Genomic DNA, 21,996 nt, shown 5'->3' with positions numbered 1-21,996 from the left:
GGGAGGAGTGGTCGAGACCTCCCGCCCTGCACCATGCTCATAGAAGATGTGGATGCCCTCAAGTCGTGGCTGGCCAAGTTACTGGAGCCGATGTGAGTGCCCCCGGGCCGCCGGGGCCGGGCCGGGCGCCCGAGGTCGGGGCCGCCGTGGGCGTTGGGGGCCGGGGGGAGGGGGCGAGAGCCTGCGGAAGGGGGGGCCGGGGGGCTTGGCCGGCTTCTGTTTGGTTTGTTCGGGGGGAGGGGGAGAGGACCCCCCCACCCGGGGAGGGAGCGGCAAGGACGGGGGGCGGGCCTGGAAGGGCAGCAGAGGGGGCGAGCTGGCAGCAGAGGGGGGCTTGAGCGCTCCTAAGAGGCGGGGATGTTTTTGCCACTGGGGTGCGAGGGGCAGAAAGAGACGTTTGTGAATGGCTGACTTTATTTGTGGAGGGAAGAGTCGGGACCTTCCTTGGAGGAGGAGAGGGCACGGCTGGAAGGAGGTCCCTGCCCCGGGTCGTGGATGGGCACGGGGACTGGGGGGGGGGGGGCAAGCCAGGATCTGTTTTGTCTGGTGTGGGCTGGGGTATTCCGCCCTCCCTCACCCCCACCCCCCACCTCCAACGGAGGGGCGAGAGAAGCCACAGTGGAGGCAGGTCTTGGGTCTCTCCCGGGGGAGTTTTCCGTCTCCTTTGGAATTTGGCCCTGACCCGTAGAAAGAGGGATGGTGAGAAAGTTGAGGGCCGTTTCTGCCATCTTCTCGTGGGAGTTAGGGCAGTGTGAGCAGCCCTGCGTGTCTAGGGGCACCTGTGCTGGAGGTTTCATTTTTCTCGTACTCCTGGGGAAGAGTGAGCTCACTTGTCACTTTTGTGACTTGGAGTCCAGAGGAAGTCCTTTTTCAGTCCATGGTGACATTTTAAAATTTGGTATGTGAAAGGTGGAGGGAGAGAAGGAGTAAGTGGCAAGTAGCAAGTTTTAATAAAGATTAGGAAGATTCAGATTGGTGACTAACGCAATGAACATGATATTATAGGACTCTAAAAAATCTTTTGAGAGAATAAGTAAACTGAGTTTTTGTAATGTCCATGAAGCGACCGAGATAGCGAATATTAAAAGTAGCTAAATTTATTTATGTGATTGGCTATGTTTGGAGAAGAAAAAGGCGACAATGTGATAGTGTATATTTTAGCAGTTTATTTCTTTTTCCTGAATTTTTGGGGGTGGAGTGGAATAGTGGGGTATATTGCTGTGTTTTAAGGTACAGTATATATTAAAAACATCAATTTTTGATACAGCGGACAGTTATAAGCAGCAGCTGCAAGTTCCTATTTGTAATTTTTGGACAGGTTTCCCTCAAACTAGCTTCTATTTAATTGTATATTGGCAGAAAATAGATGGGATAGTATTAGGCAGGAAGTTATGATTGATGTTTTTGGTTGAATGTATGTGTTGGTTTAAAACAATATTTTTTTTATGATGACTAGTATATGGTTCCAGACTTTCCCATTAAAATCACTTGACTTTTCTTTTAAAACAAAACATATAGCCCTTCCATCCTAATTCTCTCCATTAGACTGAATTACCCTTTTTTTTTTCTTTATTAACCTCACAACTTTTGGAGTTGTCTTTTAAAGTGTCTTACATCTGTTAAAAATATTTCCTCTTGACTTTTTCAATATATGTTATTTGAATGATTAAAGTTTGTAGAATCTTGCCTTCAATTTTAGTCAAAAATGAATTACTAGATTTAGATAAACAGTATTAATTGAATTCATTGTTTCAGTTTATTTTTGAATTGTGACAGCAAAGAATTTAGAAAGGGAAAGGAACCTTAGAAATCAAAAGTTCACAAATTTTGAGCTGGTGGAACCATCTAAATCAACCTCTTCCTCTTGTTTGAGAGATGGGAAAACACTAGCAAAAGTTTGACTTGCCTTAGATCATAGTAATAGGTAACCAGAGGCAAAGTTTGAACCCATACTGCCTTTCAACTCCCCCATTTTACAAAGGAGGAAATTGAGACCTAGAGAAATTAATTGATTGCCATGTCCCACACATATACCTCAGGTAGCCAGTAGAGTTGGGATTGAAATCCAGGAACTCTCTTTCACTTCTCTTGATTATATACCTCACAGTCTTTCAACTGAGTATACACCATACTTTTTCTTTTCTATCTACATAGAAGTTAATTTTTCTTCTTATCTAAAAATCAGGGTACTGTAGCTAACAATACTGGTGACTTTTGCTTAAATAAGTGCATAGTACTAGGAGTTGTATATGTAGGTGTGGTGTGAAGTCTATAAAGACATTTTAATTACTAGTGAGCTTTTGTGGAAAGATTAGGTTTCTTTTAATAACCAGATGATTAAATAATCTACTAATATGGGTTATGGTTATAGATTTACTTTTTTGTTCCTTTCAGAATCTAGAGATTTTTCTTTAGCCAAATTGTCCTGGTATTCCCACATGTTGTTTACAGGCTATTTGTTAAGCTTTCAGATAGAAACTTATGATCTCTATGTGGAACTCAGATAACTAATCTTGTGTTGTTACATTTTCTCTTCATTTAATTTGCAATAATGTTGCATAATTTAAAAAAGTTTTTAAAAATGTAATTTCTATTCCCTAGTGTAACAGTTCTGTGTGTGTGTGTGTGCATGCGCATGCGCGCACCATATTTGTGTGTTAAATGAGTTAGATGTTTTTAAACTACAGGATGATCTGCTATTGACACAATGGAAATTTCATAGGCTCTGAGATTTATTACTTTGGGAGACAGAATGGGGAACAGGAGAACATTGGAGGAAGTATCCTTTGTTTTGCAGGTAAAGTAGAGTATTACCATTTTTTTGTGTGTTCATGAAAGCAATTAGTATTGCAATAAGGTGAAAAGAGAACTAGCTTTGTATTAGGAAGCAGATGTTTTATTCCTTTTTTTAACTTTAAAAAAATTTTTTTTATATTTAACTGGTTAATATCTTAGGTAAATTTTCCAGCCTGTAAAATGGTAGTGTTCCCATTTAACACACACAAGAGTCTTAATGGCATAGAGCACTTATATTTTGAAACTAAAAGGTACTTTTGAATTAATTCTACCACCTCGTTTTACATATAAGGAAACAGAGGCAAAGGAAAGTGAAATCCAGACTTGGCCTGGATAGAGCACCTTGAGGTCAGGGACTGTTTTATTTTTCTTTATATTTCCATTGCCTGGAACAGAGTAGACAATTGATACTTATTGGTTTATTGGTTATTTAACTTTAGACAACTAATTAGTAGCAGAATTGGACCCAATGCCTGGATTCCAAATACATGAGTATTTTTTCCACTGTACCACATTGTATTTATTGGATATTTAGAAATAAGCAACTTTTATTGTTTGTTTTATAATTATGGAATATCCATAGTGACACACCACATGGCATAACCTCATATATTAATAGGGATTGTGGTATCATAGATTTAGCCCTGGAATGGGAGGGCCTTAAAGGTCATCTGACCCAAACTCATTTTCAGATGAGGAAATTGAGGTTCAGATAAGTAAAAAAAAAAAATTTCCCACAGTCGCAAAAGTATTAAGTAATAGAGCTGGGATTTGAACCCAATTTCTTTAAATTCGATCTTCTTACCACTACACCATACTGTTTCTTCTACATGACATGTGTTTGAGATCTTATGAACAAAGGATATTAAGTGAATATGAGACAGTTTTCCTTGATGAAGAAATTTCTTCAAGTAATTCTAGTATTTATTTTGCAACCTACAATTGTATCTATTGACTTAGTTTTTTTAAAAAATGGGATATTTGGATATGTGTGATGTATTCGTAGATTTCCCAGGAGAGATGAAAAGTTTCAGATCTTTTACTTCACCATGTGATGTTGAAATCTTTTAACTTCTCTCTACCTTTAGTGTCTCATCTGTAAAATAGGGCTAATAATGCCAGCTTTTGTCAACTTTGTAAGAGTGTTGAGTATTAATGGGATGTCTTTAAAAATTCTTTACCTTCAAAAGATTGACTGTATAAATAAAATTTTGATATTCTTGATCTTGAATTACTTTTTAAGTTTTTGAAAATAGATTTGACTGTTCTTTATGTCTAAGCACCTAGACTGTTATTTTAAATTGTAAAAGATCTAGCATTGGGCCTTAGACCTTGCTGACTGAGGTACTTTGAGGATCCCCATTTCTTTTCTGCTGCTGGTTTTGGAGACCTTTTTATTTGACTCCCAAGACATTCATTCTCCTTTGTTGATTTGTAAACTTTATTCATTTCTGTCCATTAACTCAAGGCACAAGCCTCTTTGAACCTTTTTTGGTTTCTCTGTGGTTTAAAGATCTAGTGAAATTTTTCTGATCCCTGGATTACTTTTTGATGTTCTTCTGCTCAGGCTACACATGTTTCTTATTGACTACTTCCAGCACCTACTTCCCCTTTCCCTCATAACCTTGATCTCACATACTCCAGTCCAGGAGTAAATTATTTAGACTTTATTCACAAAAAAGGAGAGTAGTATGCAGAAATATCAAGATCAGGGTGTGGGTGTTGTCAAATTTGTATAAAAATCTAATCTGGCTGATACTGAATTCCATTTATGTAGTTCCTTGGATCTAACTTGCCTCTATTACTACAAAAATGGTATTGGCAACTCTCAACCCAAACTACCACCTGCTAATTTGGGATTTGCCTTGCATGAGTATCTGTGATTAAATTCATTTGTCCATATGCAATCCCAGTTAACCTCTTAGTCAGTTAGAAACCTCGATTACTAGTAAGCTTTTGGTGAGTCACTCCTATCGTTTTTCAGTTATTTTAGTTGTGTCCCACCCTTTGGACATTTGGGGGTTTTCTTGGCAAAGATACTGAAGTGGTTTGCCATTTTCTTTACAGCGCTTTTTTACAGATGAGGAAACAGGCCAGCAGGGGTTAAGTGACTTGCTCAGGGTCAGACAGCTTGTAAAATGGCTGAAGTTAGATTTGAACTCAGTCTTCTTGGCTCCATTTGTTTCTCTATTCGATACCTAGCCGCCCCATATTTATATCTTTTCCTCATAAAATATATTAAAATCGAGTCCTTCATGTATTCCCTCCCCCCAAAAAAACCCAACCCAAATCTTATATCCACTTAACCTTCCACCCCCAAAGTTCAGTGAAACACTATCCCTTTCATCATGTAAATCACCAACTATCATTCAGAGATTACAATAGCAAAGGAAGGAGAAAGGTTTTACAGGCATAAAGTGAATCAGCAGCAACTAGTCCTTTAGGGAGCAATGGCAGTAAGTTAAGGCCTGAAAGGAGATTGTGGACATCATGTTGTCCAAAGACAGACTGAAAGAACTAGGATGTTGTATCTTAGAGAAAAAAAAGACATAGGGAAGCTTCATAGCTATCTTCCAGTATTTGAAGAGTTGTTTTCAAGAAGAGGAATTACTGTTATTCTTTTCATCTATAGATGACATAACTAGTTTCAGTGGGTGCTTTTTATGTGTGGATGTACCTCAGACCTATTCTCATCTCTTTCTCTCAGCTCTGTCTCATTTGAGTCCCATTAATTCAGCTATCTTGCAGATAATTCCCAAATCGCTATGATTTTTTTTATCTTTTCTGAGCTGCAACCCTAAATCTCCATTTGTCTGCTAGACATCTCCACTTGCATATCCCAGAAGTATCTCAAACTGAACTTGTCCAAAGTCGAAGATGTTATCTTTCCGCCTAAACCTATTTTTCCTCCATACTTGCTTATTTCTCTCATAGGCTCCCAGTCAACTAGACTTGAAACCTCTGAGTTACTGACTCTTTACTTTGCTTCCTACTCCTCTCTCCATATCCTAATTAGTTGCCCAGTCTTGTCTGTCTCCACAAGAGGTATCACAACTTTTTCTTTTCCATTCACACCACAATCATCTTAATTTAGGCCTTCATCACTCACCTAGACTATTTCAGTAACTTCCTAATTGGTATCTCTGTATTTTAACCCTTTTCCTCTCCACTTCATTCTCTACATAGCTGCACAACTGATGTACTTTAAATCTGACTTTAAATAACTATGCTTATGAAGTTTCTTTGGCTACTTAATGGCTCTGGGAAAAATTACAAACTACTCTATTTGGCATTCAAAGCCTTTCACAAACTAGCTCTTTCCAGGCTGATTACACATTACTGAATCACATTTAGTCCAGTCCAATTGCCTGACTTTCCATCTTCTTTCTCAGCCCCTTTAAACGCTTTCCTCCATATCCTGAATATTCTCCCTATTCTTGTAGGCAGACTCACATCTGCCTCCTGAAACTCCCTACTTCCCTTCAACTCAGAAATGCCATTTCTTTTAAGATTCCTTTCCCATTTCCTTGGGTTGATGGCTCCCTTTGTCCCTGTAATTCCTTTCTATTTACTTATTTTAAATATATTTTTTGTATTGAATTTCCTGAATATGTCTTTACTGTACTTGTTTTATCCCTCTGGTAAAATATAAGCTCCTTTGATATAAGCTATTTTCTTTTAGTATCTTATACATAATAGGTGCTTCATAAATGCTTGTTGAATCCATTTGAATCAATTTGAACTTGTAGAGAGATAGATAGGTTTCTGTTCTGTTCCACATGAGCAAAAAATTCAACAGTTCTACAGCTTTTTAAAAATGGCTGCCTTGAAAGTTCCCTTTTAGTGATCACTTCTGGGGGGTTCTAAATAGATTCAGGATACTGTATTGCTTGGAGTAGATGGTTTTTAAAACTATCTTCCAAATGAGATATTTTGTAGCTATTATACCTATCTTTGTGAGCTGGTATCAATATCTTGTTCCGTATATTTGAAAAATTAATGATATTGCTATCTTTTAAATATTATAGAATATTGGATTTGAATTGAAAAGGTTTAGGTTTAAAGATCAGCCCAGCTGCTTACTGGTCAAGTGATCTTGAGTCAGTCATTTCTTCTCTAAGTCTTAAGTTTCAGACCATAAAATGAGGGGGTTGGATTAGAAAATTTCTTGAATTTTTTCCAGCTTGTAATCCTTTGATCCTCTCTAATGTATCCATAGGCACTAAAATCATATGTTGGATTTCATTTATGAATTTATTAAGACCAGTTACTAGTCTGCTAAATTATTTCACCTTTAATCCAGGGTTTCTGTTTTTTTTTTTCCTCAGAAAGTTTGAGTCAATGGAATCCTTAGAGCAGGGAATCTTGGCCCTTTTTGTGTCACCAACTCCTTTGGCAGTCTAGTAAACCCTATGTAACTCTTCTCAGAATAATATTTTTAACTACTTAAAATTTGTAGAATTACATAGGAAACCAATTGTATTGAAATTTAGTTATTAAAAAAAATTTTTTTAAGGTTGTGGACCTCTGGTTAAGTACTCCATTACTCCCCAACTGGGGCTTATTTTTACAGATGAGGAAACTGAGGTTTGCCATTGGTCACTTAAATAATGATTTGTAGCATTCAGCTCTGACTTCTGACTCCCAAGTCTAATATTCTTGAAGGAGCTTTGTTAGCCATAATTTTATACCACAGAAAGTTTCACGACCAATTAATTATCCTATGGATTTCTCCAATAGGTCAAGTACCCGATTTCTGGGTAGAAGATTTCTACATCATTGGAGATGTAAATCATCTTTAACTTAGTAAGAATTAAATTCTGGTCTTCCTGACTCAAACTCCAACATTTTATCTATCCCCCTGTACCATGCTGCTTCTCTAAATTTGTCCACATGAAAAGGAACCGTAATTGCTCAGCAAAAGTTTTAATTGTTATCTGTTATGAATAAGGTAAATTCTTTGAAAGTGTTACTGTGCTCGAAAGAGATGTGGTAGCCCCTTAGATTATAAACTCCACAAGGATGAAGATTATGTATGTCTTTTGTTTTACTCCCAGCTTCTATTTAAGTGTTTTGTTGTAAAACAAATGATTAATAAACAGGTATTGAATCCAGGAAATGCTGGTAATTTACTGAAAGTGATTTAGTGATCTCAAAGAATGCTTAGACCAAAAGTTCACTGAGACTTACTTGAGGCTCTCCACTGCTGTCATACTTTTGGCATGATGTTGGTTTAGCTTTTAGGTTAAAACAAAATTAAGTTAGCAATCATTATCTCTGGAAACAAACACATGTGTATAGATATAGACATTTTAAAAATACTTATTGATTGATTGATATGTTAGCCAAAATCATGTAACTATCAGAAAGTAACACACACAAACACACACAGAATCAGGAAGACTGGATTTCAAGTCTGCCTCTAATGTAAACTAACTTTATGATCGTTGGCAAAGTAATTTAACCTTTCCTTATGACAGGCTACTCTTTAGGCTTACTAAGTTTCAGAACAGTTGGTTCTGTGCATCAGTGGAATTCTCCCCACATTTGGAACTTCCAAAATTGATGAATCAACATTAAATACTCATTGTTTTCAGAGCACTGTGGTAGAATCTGGAGCATATAAAAAACTAATTTACTAGCACGCTCCTAGTCCTTAAGGAGCTTTGAGTCTAGCAGACACAGAGGGAAGTACTTTTAGAGTATTAACTAAGTTCATAGAAAGGTACAAATAAAGTGCTATAGGAGATGTAAAATTTAGAAAGTTGCAGGAACTATTTACACTTCATGTTCATTAGTCAGATTTTAGAAGTGGTATAACAATTTTGTCTTATGAAAGAATTAATTCCATTGATTTTACTTGTTATTCCAGAACATCTGGGCTAAATACAGCTCAGTGCCAGGACATTTTACCTCTCTCAGTATATGTTTGAGTCTCCTTTCAGAAATTTGGATGATGCTGGGTTAAAACTTCCATTCAAATAATTAATGGATGAATGCCAAATTCTTTAAAGGTCAAAAAAGTTGTAAAGAATCTTGTCTTAAGGGGCGGCTAGGTGGCATAGTGGATAAAGCACCGGCCCTGGAGTCAGGAGTACCTGGGTTCAAATCCCGTCTCAAGACACTTAATAATTACCTAGCTGTGTGGCCTTGGGCAAGCCACTTAACCCCATTTGCCTTGCAAAAACCTAAAAAAAAAAAAAAGAATCTTACCTTTATTACAAAAGTCAGTACCATGTATTGATTTTTTTTTTGCTAAGAACCCTTGGTCTTCTGATTAAAGAGAGATGAGATTCACTATTCTGATTTAGTGATTGATTGAATAGCTCATCATATAGAACATCCTGTAGTAGATATTTTAAATTAGGATTTTAAAAATCAAACTAATTTGATTGGGAAACTTTTTCCTTTAGTTTTCCTGATGTGGTGCCAAAAGCTCATTTGAATTGATCTAATCTTAAAAATAATGTTTACAGGGTGAAAAAAATTTGCATCTTCCAAAGGTATTTACCCGAGTTCAGTCCCTGGCTTTGATACTTAATACCTGTGTGACCTTGGACAAATCACTTAATCTCTGTGGTTCTCAGTTTTCTTAGCTATAAAATGAAATGGTTGGAAATAGGTGTGACCTTTTCCAGCACTAAATTAGTATATACCCGGTTTGAACTTTAAGACTACTCTTAATTTTTCGAATCTTGTTTTAATAGATGACTTATGTTGGTTATGCATATGAACTGAAAAATTGAATTTTAATATGAGGTAGATCTTCATTGAAATTTATATAACAATTATATGCTAGAAAAATTTGTGACTGAGGTATGGTTGTAATTTTTTCTTTTTTGAGTTTCATTTCTTTCTCTTTTTTTTGCAAGGCAAATGGGGTTAAGTGGCTTGGCCAAGGCCACACAGCTAGGTAATTATTAAGTGTCTGAGACCGGATTTGAACCCAGGTACTCCTGACTCCAGGGCCGGTGCTTTATCCACTGCGCCACCTAGCTGCCCCGAGTTTCATTTCTTTAAGAATTTTTCCTTTAAAGAAAAAGCTTGAGTAGTCATGGAAATAAAATAAAACATACCCAGTGCTTGAGCTGAAGCAGAACTGGGTTGTGTTTTTTTTTAAAAAAGATTTTATTGGTGCTTTAAAAAATCATTATCTCAGGGAGGCTAGGTGGCGCTGTGGATAAAGCACCGGCCCTGGAGTCAGGAGTACCTGGGTTCAAATCCGGTCTCAGACACTTAATAATTACCTAGCTGTGTGGCCTTGGCCAAGCCACTTAACCCCATTTACCTTGCAAAAAAACCTAAAAAAAAATCACTATCTCTTTCCTAGTAACAAAACCATACAGATAAGAAAAAAAAAATCCACTAAATTGACTTTGTTTCACAGTATTCCTCATTCTAAATTTGGTCTGCCTTCCAGTACTGACAACTGCATCTCTCAAGAGTTCTGACTTTTTTTATATCAGTTTCCTTATCATTATTGTGATAATGATATAAATTGTTCTTCTGTTTTGCTTAATTTTCTGTACATCAATTCAAACAACTTTTCTCAAGTTTCTCTAAATTCTTCCTATTTGTAATTTCCTGTGGTACAATAATATTCCATTACATATACAATATTATTGGTTCAGCCATTCCTCAATTGATGAGACCTACTTTACTTCCTGTACCTTGCAGGCACAATAAGACTGTATGTTGGGTCTTTCTATTATCTTATACCTCCTTAGAATCATTAAAATAATACTTTTGCTTTCAGAAACAAACCAATTCATAGCTCTGTAAGCACCCTCTCCAACTTTTACCTTTCATCTTTTGCTTCTGTGCTAATCTGATGGTCATAGGATAAAATCCCACAGTTTATTTTAATTTGTATTTTTTATTGTTAGTGATTTGGAGTATCATTTTATATGGTTATTGAAAGATTGCATTTCTTCTTTTAAAAACTTCCCATTTATATCATTTGAAAGAAGGTTGTATTCTAATATTATATCTGATAAAAGCCCTGAAAGTTTTTTTAAAATGTTGACGTTTTTATTTTTGTGACTACATATGTTATATTATGAACAAGAAATTACAGTTTTCCTCTGCTGGTCATTGTCAAATTTTTATAATGTATTTTACAAAAAAAAAGTTTAAACTTTATTGCTTCTTGTTAAAGTGTCACCTTCATTTCTGAATATATTTTTCTGTAGCAAGCTATCCTTTGTATCAAAGAATAAAAAAAAGGAGGAAAGAAAAAAGCAGTTTAGTAAGACTCATCAAAAGATCAGCTGATTCTGAATATCCCATGTCCCAACACTCACTGACCCTTAGTTCTGCAAAGAAGGAAGCAAGGTGCATTTTCTTATCTCTGCTTTGGGGTCAGTCTTGGTCATTATAATTGTAATGTATTTTTTTAAAGACTTCTCTTGATACTCTACTTGTAGCTTTGACACTATATCTCACAGTTTTTGAAAATTATTTAGGTGCTCAGTAGTGTTGCAAAGTTTGTCCACAAAGGCAAAATTTAACTCTTTCACTGTTAAATTTTAGTGGCTTATTAATTTACATTGGTAATAGTCTTCCAAAGCCATTTTACAATCATAGAGTAGGATCTGTTAAATTTTGATTGTATTCTTTTGGTCTGTAAATGTATTCTATTTTATTCTGTAGTGTTATAAAATTTCACTAATAGCAGTATAGACATTTTATGTGGTTGTATCTGTTTACCTTTGGATTATAGATTTAGAACTGGAATATCAGCTTGATATCACCTGTTCTAGTTTTTTCAAATAAAATGGGTCCAATAAGATGTAGGTTTCTTGAGGATGAAACTGTATCAACACCTACCGTAGTGCCTGGCACATTATAGCACCTTAATATTGAATGATTGCTTCCTTTGCTGCTATGCCCAAATGCTAACCTGATAGCAAGTGTTGCCATTAGGAGCATTTTATCTGCATTGTTTTAAAAATCTGTCAATATCAGATATGTGTAACTGAGTTGGATCTTAGGAATGTCAGAATTGAAAGTGACTTTAGCAATGGGACCTTAGTTTTTTGGTTGTTTTTGGATATTTCACATATAAAGAATATGAGACTATCCAAAGTAAAGTGACTTGTCCAAAGTCAAATAGCTAGTAAATAATGAAGTTGGGACTTCAATTCATATCTTCACATTAATGGCTCTTTTCTGCTATGCCATGCTGCTACCCACAAAGCCCATCTGTGTTCGGTTGTTTTGACATATGTACAATAGCATTTTCAGTTCAGTAGATATTAAGTGTATTCTATTTGTAGAGCACCTGTGTTTAGTTAAGTCTTAGTATCATACACTATTTAGAGAAAACTTCCTAGAGTTTGAGAGATTTCTGCAATTCTGTATCTTTGTCCCTTTTTTTCTTCACTCAATCCAAATGTTTTGACTTAGTTTTTTGATCCAATATTTTTGGCAACTAGTAAACACATTGCATACAGTACTTGGGTAATAAAGAAGACATGGGTTGAAATCCAGCCTCAGACACTTATTAGCTGCATGACCTTGGGCAAGCTACTTAACCTCTGCTTGATTCAGTTTTCTTAATTGTACAGTGGGGTAGTATAAATCCCAAGGTTACTGGGAGGATCAAATGATATAATCTCTGTAAAGCACTTAACCCAGTGCTTGGCACACAGTAGGTGCTAAATAAATGCTAACTAGAATTATTATTGTTGTTATTATTATTATTATTATTATTATTATTATGAACTACAGCATTCCTTAAAGCTTGGATTGTATGCTTCTATTGATCATTATCCCCTCATCATTCTGTCCCACATAGTAAAGTCAGAGGACTCTGAGTATACTGTCAATATCACAGTAGCTGTATGTTGACATATATTTTAATACATTTTATTGTTTTGTCATAACAGCCATTTTTGGAAGGGGAAAATACCTCCCCTCCTATTGAATCCCCTCCTAATAACAGAGAGAGAAACAAAGCAACTGACACAGTGCCTGCATCTGATAATGTATGCAGCATTCTGCCCTAATAGTTCTCTGCCTCTCAGCTGAGATGAGTGGTAGGTTTCATTATCTATTCTCCAGCATCTTTATTACATTTTCATTTACTTAGAGTTTGACTTCTTTTTGGCATATTGTCATTTATATTCTTATAATGTAGTAAACAAGCATTTATTAAGCACTTACTGTATGCCAGGCACAGTGCCTATCTCTGGGGGGATACAAAGAAAGGCATAAATGGGCCAGACCAACAAAAAGCTATAGACAAGCAAGATATAGTCTAAATGAATGGCAGATAGCATTGAGAGAAACCAGGGAAACCTCTTGGGATTTTAGCTGAAGCTTAAAGAAATCAGAGACAAAGTGAGGAAGGAGAGCATCCCATGCATGGGAGACAACCATTGAATCGTTAAGCCAGTTCTCTTCTCATTCCATACAGTTTTACTTGACAGTCTCATTAGCTGTCATGGATTTAATTACCATCTTTATGCTGATGATTCTCAGATCCCCTTATCCAGCTCTAACCTCTTTACTTACCTTCAGTCTTAAATCTCCAGCTGAATGTCCTATAGACAGCTTAAACTCAACAAGTCTAAAATAGAACTCATTATATTACCCCTTAAACCTTTCCGCTTTCCAAACTTTTACTATAATTACAAAGGCAGCGACCGAGTTCTCAGGCTCATCATTTAGGTATCATCCTTGACCCCTTATTACCTCTCACCTCTCTTTTCCAATGTGTTAGCAAGATCTATTGATTTTATCTTGCAAAATCCCTTGCCTATATCCTCCTCTCTCTTCTCATAAAGCCTTCATCTTAGTTCAGGCTCTCATTCTCTCACATTCCAGTCTAACCTGCCAAAGTTAATTTATTAAATTTTCAGTTCAACTGAATCATTGCCTTCTCCCACTCAATAAACCCTAGTGGCTCCCAAATACCTCCAAGATCAAATGTCTTTGGCTTATTCACAGCCTCATCTCTTATCTTTCCAGTCTTCTTTGGCTTATTCACAGCCTCATCTCTTATCTTTCCAGTCTTCTTAGATCTTGCTTCTCTCTCCTCATCCTCTCTCCAGAAACACTGACCTTTCTTTTCTCACAAACAAGACACTCATCACTTAACTCTATCATTTTTTCTGGCTATTCCCCTATTCCTGGAATGCTCTCCATACTTACCTCCATCTTTTGACTTGCTTTAAGTGCCAGCTAATATTCTGTATTCTTTTTTTTTTTAGGGTTTTTTTTTTTTGCAAGGCAAACAGGGTTAAGTGGCTTGCCCAAGGCCACACAGCTAGGTGATTATTAAGTGTCTGAGGCTGGATTTGAACCCAGGTACTCCTGACTCCAGGGCCAGTGCTCTATCCACTGCACCATCTAGCCGCCCCGTATTCTATCTTAATCCCCCTTTCTTCTAGTGCCTTCCCTCTGTTGTTTCCTTTTTCTCCTTTATGTAACTTGTTTGTAATGTTGGTTTGTTTGTGGTTACTCCCATTAGATTAGGTGCTCCTCAAGGGCAGGGACTCTCTTGCTTTTTTTTGTATCTTTAGCATGTAGTACAGTGCCTGCTTTATCATAGATGCTAATAATAAATGCTTACTGACTGACCTAACATCAGTAGATTATGGAGGGGAATAAGGCATAAAAAGACTGGAACAGTAGGAAAGGGTCAGGTTGCAAAGGTCTTTAAAAGCCGAACAGAAACATTAATATTTGACTATGTAGGTAATGGAAAGTCACAGGAGTTTATTAAGTAGAGGATTAATGTGATCAGACCTGTAAATTAGGAAGCTCATTTTGGTCAGCCGAGTCATACGTGGACTAGAGTAGGGAGACCAGTTAGCAGGGAATTGCAATAGTCTAGGTGTGAAGGTATGAAGGCCTGAACCAAACTGGCCTCAGTGTCAGAGGAGAGAATGGGGTGATATATGGCAATGATTGAGTATGAAGAAGGAAGAATGAATGAAAGAGATGGAGAAGTCAGAGATGTTATAAAGCCTAGTGAGTCTGGGTGACCAGGAAGATGGTGGTATCCTCAGCAGTAATGGGGGATGTTCAGAAGAGGGGAGAGTTTGGGGGTGAAGGATGATGAGTTCAGTTTTCTACTTATTGACTGAAAGATATCTATGAGACATTCTTTTTGAGATGACCAGTAGGCATTTGGAGATTTGAAATTGGAAGGCTATATAAATGGATTGAGAATCATCTGCATAGAGATAATAATTGAACCCATGGGAGTTGGTGAGATCACCCAGAGAGAATAATATAGAAGGGAAAGAGAGATCAGGACAGATCCTTAAGGGATACTTCAAGAGTTAGTGGGGGTTACCTAGATGAAGATTCAGTAAAGGACACTGAGAGGAAGTGATTAGATGTGTAGGAAATCAGGAGAGAGCATTGTTGTAAAAGCCTAAAAAGGAGAGAGAATCAGAGATGAGAGGGTGATTAGCACTGTTAAAGGTTGCAGAGACAACAAAAAGGTTGAGACTGAGAAACAAGATTACTGATAAGTTAAGAAATTATTCATTCACTGCTAACTTTGGAAGAAGTAGTTTTAGTTGATTGTTGATGAGATCTGAAGTCAAACCACAGAGAATTAGGAAAATGAGAAGTGATTATCACTGATGGTAGATATTTTCTCAAGGAATATACCTATGAAATTATCAGTTATATCTAGTGAGGATTAGACAGATGAATTTTTTTTATTGTTGTTGTTTTTAAAAGTTGGGAGAAATATGGACCTCACTGTAAAGGAATTAGCCAGTAGCTAGGGAACATTGTGCTGGAGAAGTCAGAGTAGAATGTGATCCGGGTGCTTGAAGAGGAGTTAACCCTCTCATGAGTTCAGGTTAAATATAAGATAGTGAGGAAGAAATCTGAATGATGTAAGATGAAGAGGAGGGAATAATTGGGAGTTCTGACAAATAGATAAGATTCTCAGTTGAGAGGGTAGGGGGAAGGGGTGCTACCAGAGTTGCGGGGAGAGATAAAAAAATTTGGAATAGTTTCTGTGGTGTGATAGAGTAAAAGAATTGCCTGGTCTTAAGGTCTTTTTTGCGATTATGCAACATAAATTTTTAGTGGCTCAAGTCAGCAAAGTTTCACAGTATTCTCCAGCAGTTTACAAAGCTAAACCTGTAGATGGTAAACCAAGGTTGAGATTTGCCAAAGCATGATTAAATTGGTCATGGGTTAAAGAGAGCAAGGGTCTTGAGTGTTGTAGATGGGTTTGCAAAAGGAGACAAGATAAGGGAGAAGGGAGTACCCAATGCAGGAGTGTTGGCTTAGGAAAAAAACTGACGGATGGAGGGATTGGAGGTCATGGTGAGGATGAAAGAGTATTATTCTTTTGATCCTGTTCATTTCTCTTTGCATCAGTTTATAAAAAGTTTTACCAGGTTTCTATGAATTCTACATAATGAATATTTGTTACTGCATAATAATTTATTACATTTGAGTCCTATAGGTTTTTTCACTCATTCCCTCTATTGATGGATGGATACTGTGTTTCTAGTTCTTTGCTGTTTCAAAAAATGCTGCTATCTTTGACCTCTCTAGGGGTACATGCCTAGTAGTGAGATCATTGGGTCAAAGAGGTTAGTCACTTTTCTTGCATAATTTCAGATTGACATCCAGAACCATTGATTCAGAGCTCTGCTACCAACATATTATTCTGCTTGTCTTAGCAAGCACAGACCCCTCCAACATTGACTTACTTTTGTCATTTTTGTTCATTTATAGGGTCATCAGTGAAACTTCAAAATTATTTTAATTTGTATTTTTTCTTACTATTAAAGACTTTGGATCTCACTTGAAAAAGGTTTACAGTTCTTCCTTTGAGAACTGACTATTCATACCTTTTGAATTGCCACTGATTTTTTTTTCTATAACAGACTACTTTACTTGTTAGGAGCTTCAATTTTTTAATAAGAAGCATAGAGAAATATCTTCCCTTGACAAAGATTATTGTATTCACCTTCTTCTACTAGCTGACTTTTGACCTATCTGTTGGCTCATCTTCCTAAGTATTCATTGCTGAAAATCAGCAAATCCCAACTAAATGTTAATTGACAATGTATTAGCTGAGTTATATGTGCTATCCTTTTCAAGGGTGACTCTTAAGACATGTGGTGAAATGACAGGAGGTAGAGTTGAAGTTGAGGAGGCTTCTGCCTTAAATTGTAGCAAGAGACCTTCAAGTATCCCTAATTGAATTGATAGCTTGGTAAGTGAGGCATTTTGATCACATCTGAAAGGTGTTGAATCCTTTTTTTTAACTTAATTTTTTGGGGGCAGAAATTTCTTTTATCTTTCATTATTTTAGAGAAATAAGCAATGGGAAAAAAAGTCATTTCACAAAGTATTTGTATGCTAGAAATTCATTTAATATTGACTTTCCAAGATAAGGGTGATTTTATAGTTGACAACATTGTTTAAAAAATGCTTTATTTTAAATAATTTTGTTGTTTTTCCTTTTCCTTAACATAATTAGATGTGATGCAGACCCTTCAGCCTTAGCAAACTATGTTGTAGCACTGGTCAAGAAGGACAAACCAGAGAAAGAACTGAAAGCCTTCTGTGCAGATCAACTAGATGTTTTTTTACAAAAAGGTAATTATTTGGCTAAGTGTTAGAAACATTTAAACTTAAGTCCTATCAGTGAGTTATTAAAAAGATAAGTTTAATAAAAGTAAACTATTTGAGGGTTTATAGTATATGTTATACAGATATGTGCAAGAGTGATAATTACTATATTGTGTAAAGAAAACTGCTTTTGTCTTTTGTTCCTTCTTCCCTTCCTACATCAAAACAGTATTGCTTTTTAACAGCCAGGGAATCTCAGCAGATTGTAGCTAACTCCTTAGGGGTCACTTTTTGCCTAGCTGGGCTGCAGCTATGTTTGAGAGAGCTAAGCAAGGTACTTCTCCCAGATGCCTAGCTGAAGCTGAGAATAGTTGTATCCTCTTCAGATTGGGGCTCTGGGACATCTAGGGATTAACTGAGATGTTTCCCTCTTTCCCCAAGGCAAGAGCCACACCTATCATAAAATCAGTGTTGTCCTTTTGTGTCTAAATGGCTTCTCAAGAATCTCTTAGTCCTCTCTCCAAATGGGTTAGGAATCAGTATAGTATATACATATTTATTATCAGATTACTCCAAAATGTAGAAATGAATGTACTTTCATGAATTTTCATCATAATTTTTTGTGGTAAAATATAAAAAGATGAACTCTATAAATTATTGACTCATGAAAAATGTTAAAAAAAACACATGAGAACATGTTTAAGAAAGTTTATTAAATAATTTTACTTAGCAAATTGGCATCATTCATAAAGATTTTTGACAGATATCGGTTGACTTACTTCTCTTTTTAAAATTCTTTTTTTTCTTTTGTTTGTATTTGATGTTTATTAGCAAGGTCTTAAGATGACTTTAAGTGGCCATATCCTGCCTGGATTTTTTTTTATCCTGTTAAATACTTGGAGTGAGTTATAATTATGTTATAATGATGACTGATTCAAGATGATGACAGAATATTCCCTTCTGTATTAATTTCAAATACTTTTTTGTAGAAAAACAAATTTATTTAAACAATTTTGTTGGAACTAGAACTAAAATAACATGAAAAAGTTCAGTATATAGTGAAATTTTGTAATTTCAGACCAATGGGTAGAGTTATTTATTATTATATAACATGATATGATATTTTATCATATAATACTAATAGAATATTTTGAAAAGTATTTATTTTACTTTTAAACATACTTTAACTCCCAACTAATTGCTATTTATTGTTGCTTAATAGATATTTTTTGCCTTGCTGGGTTCACTACTTAAATAAGACTCCTTTGCAATTGATATTTTTTTGGTTTTGTTTTTTGTTGTTTTTATTTTACCAAAACAAAGGAGTTAAGTGACTTGCTCAAGGTCACAGACCTAGGTAAATTATTAAGTATCTGAGGCTGGATTTGAACTCAGGTCCTTCTGACTCCCAAGACCAGTGCTCTATCCACTGTGTCTCCTAGCTGTCCCTTGCAGTTGATATATATTTTTTATGAAAATGGTGATACTAAAATGCTTGAAATGATTCTTGAGGTTTTATTACAAATGCTTTAATTATTCTATAATACTGACAAAAATGTATAATAGATTATATTAGTGTTAATTAGTATTAAAGACTTAGTTATTGAGGTTTATTGTATAACCCTTGTGGGCAGACTCTTGTTGGAGAAATAACACTGTGTGAATATACAGAAGAGTCTCATCATAGCTATAATGAAGTAAGAGTTCATCTTTAACTATCTGAAAGCAACTGATTATAGTTGTAATCATTTTATGAATGAGTTTCCAAAATACTATTATGATGTACATCTGTAACAAGAAAAACAGAGTCACATTTAAGTCAGATTTAACTAATTTAGAATTTGTTGAAATGGAATTGACATGCAGTTGATCTTTGTACTATTATAGAAAATGTTTATTAAATTAATTAATATTATAGAAGATTTCAAGAGAGATTGTTTTATCCACTCGAAAAAGTGAATATGTATCACTTTGGGAGCATCTTTTACTTTTGTAAAACAATGTATAATAATTGCAATTTAATCATACTAGCTCTTCTAGGCTTTGGTTTGCCAATGAGGCAAACCAAAAATTTGCCAATTTTTATCTGTTCATTTGAGCAAGACTTCCACTAGGCAGTTACTTTTGTGAAAAATAATATAGTTGGGGTGGCTCGGTGGCGCAATGGATAGAGCACCAGCCCTGGAATCAGGAGTACCTGGGTTCAAATCCAGCCTCAGACACTTAATAATTACCTAGCTGTGTGGCCTTGGACAAGCCACTTAACCCCATTTGCCTTGCAAAAAAAAGAAAAAGAAAAATGAAATAGTTGTCAATAGTTAATAAGTATATATTAAATGCCTACTTCCCAAGAAGATTCAATACCGAACAGTGAACTTTCTCAGTCATAATCTTTCCGAGGAAAGAAGGCATGATGGAGACTTCCAAATAAGCCATCTGATTAAATTTTCAATAGTTAAGACTTTCCTACAAATTCTGACTAGTATTTCCCATAGGTAAAAGTAATTTTATAACAAAACTTTCCAAAAATAGACTGGATGACTCTTTGTAGAGGAGACTTTGCAAAGTTCATCTATTTAGAAGGAGAATAGGACCGTGGAAGTAATCTCATCCAAGAGTTCTTAGTGTGATATATGTGTTTATAATATAGCATATGAATTATGTTATGCATGTATTATTTAAATATATGCATTCATGCATAATTTATAGGGAGACAGCTACATTCCAATATAATTGGGATGTTTTTATAATCCTGTGCATTTTATGAATTTGCAAACATTAATCTGAGAGTAGATCCACAGCCTTCACACTAGATTGCTAGAGGACCATGACATGAAAAAGATTAAGAGCAGCTAAATCTAGTCCAATCCCTTTTGTTTTACAAATGAGGAAACTCAGACCCAGTGAACTTGAGTGACCTGCTAATGGTTGAGTAAGTAATAAAAGACAGAAACTACTCAAGTATTCTGACTCCTACTTTAATACTTTTTCCACTGCACCATTCTGCCTCTTAGAATTTTTTAATCAGAGCCCTTGATGACCACTTAACAAGAATATTGTGGAGAAAATTCCTCAATGGCATAAAGGCTGAACTAGATGACTTCTAATATCCATTAAGTCTTAAAGATTCATTTAATCTCTTCTGATTAAAAGGCTGTTCAGACTTTCAAGAACTAGTTACCCTTCTTTGTGCCCCTGATATTTGATGTTGGAGGTTTTATATAAATTTTATCATTTGTTTTTCCTAGAAACTTCAGGTTTTGTGGATAAACTTTTTGAAAGTCTCTATACCAAGAACTATCTTCCTCCATTGGAACCAGCCAAACCAGAGCCAAAACCCATAGTCCAGGAAAAAGAGGAAGTCAAAGAAGAGGTAATATAAAATTGCTGTTTTATTTGCAATTGTTGGAATTAGGGGGGGATAAATCCTTTTGATGTGTGACATGAATTCTTTCTACTTGTAAGATATGAGCCTTTTAGGGTTGTTTAATCATGCCAGAAACTTCAGTCAATCTCCTACTACCTTGACTTCAAAGAAGTAGAAATATTTTAGATATGGCATTCAGAATTCAAAGAAATAACTAGAGTGAATTGAGTTCAAGGGGTGTTGGTGGGAGAAGAGGACTTTATTTCTGTTAGTTTGTAATTAGAAAGTTCATTTCTGTATAGTATCTTGAAAGTAAGATGTTAATGAGTCCTCAAAGTATACTTCTTAGAACATAAATAGTTACATACCTAAATATCCTAAATACCAAGAAAGAAAATTTTTTCTTTTCAACTATGAATCTCTTTAAAGTACAAATATCGAATCATCTTAATAGTTTTTTTGACAGCAAGGAGTTATAGAAATAAGGTCATAGATGTTGCCCTATTGACCTCTCAGAGGAGGAATAGAATATATTTCTACAGATAAAATTTCCTTTCCCTTCCTTCTTTTATATTTTATATCTTCTGAATACCTGGTTTAATTTAGCCTGATTCAGTTGATTTACCATTTAAAAAAAACTTGCAACTATACTTAGTTAAGGTCAAATGATAATATGATTCTGCTGTCTTCTCAGTTACACCTAACCTTGTGTATGATATCTTCAGACAGAATTCTTCTTAAATATCCCTTCAAATAAAAAAAATATGAACTTTCTACCTCGAATATTTCAGAGTACCTAATTTTAGTATGCCAGAGTACAATACCTGGGTTCTTAATAGTAAAAGCAAGTGGTTTAATCATTAAACAGTAGATTCAAATATAGGAAAAATGTGTTCACCTTGAATTTTAAAAGCTTAATTGTTAAGAACAGTGTCTACTCTGCTTTTATTTTTTAGAATTGGAATTTTGTGAGAAGATACTAGCAGTATCTCATGTAGTAATGCCACTACACTACACTTTCTATTTCTCTTGATCTCAAAGATTTTATAAGTGATTTAATCTTCTATTAATTTTATGCCTAAATGATAATTTTCATATAATAGTCTTAATTCAACTGATGAACAGGAAAAAGCCTTTAATTGATACTTTCTAACTAGTGTTCTGAGCTCATTTTTAGCAAGACACTAATAAAAAAAACAGTACTAGCGGGTTCAGTCTACTGTGACTTAATTTAGTTATAGTTTTTGTTTCCTGGTCACTGACTGCACTAG

The 21,996-nt window shown here is 35.5% G+C and overlaps 1 protein-coding gene across 3 annotated transcripts in view; it reads left to right on the top strand.

The window, feature by feature from the left end:
• Window positions 1-21,996, top strand: part of RBM27 (RNA binding motif protein 27) — a 72,202-nt gene continuing 50,206 nt past the window's right edge. For all 3 annotated transcript variants that reach the window (XM_074212691.1, XM_074212692.1, XM_074212690.1), the window contains exons 1-3: window positions 1-92; window positions 17,267-17,385; window positions 20,607-20,731. In XM_074212691.1, the coding sequence (XP_074068792.1) occupies window positions 34-92; window positions 17,267-17,385; window positions 20,607-20,731 (303 nt within the window). In that variant the 5' untranslated portion in view covers window positions 1-33. The remainder of the gene's footprint in view (window positions 93-17,266; window positions 17,386-20,606; window positions 20,732-21,996) is intronic.

This window comes from Macrotis lagotis, chromosome 1 (genome assembly GCF_037893015.1).
Source record: "Macrotis lagotis isolate mMagLag1 chromosome 1, bilby.v1.9.chrom.fasta, whole genome shotgun sequence".
NCBI classification, from domain to species: Eukaryota; Metazoa; Chordata; class Mammalia; order Peramelemorphia; family Peramelidae; genus Macrotis; species Macrotis lagotis.
The sequence above is the reverse complement of the archived record's forward strand: the minus strand, read 5'-3'. Positions and strand labels throughout refer to the sequence as shown.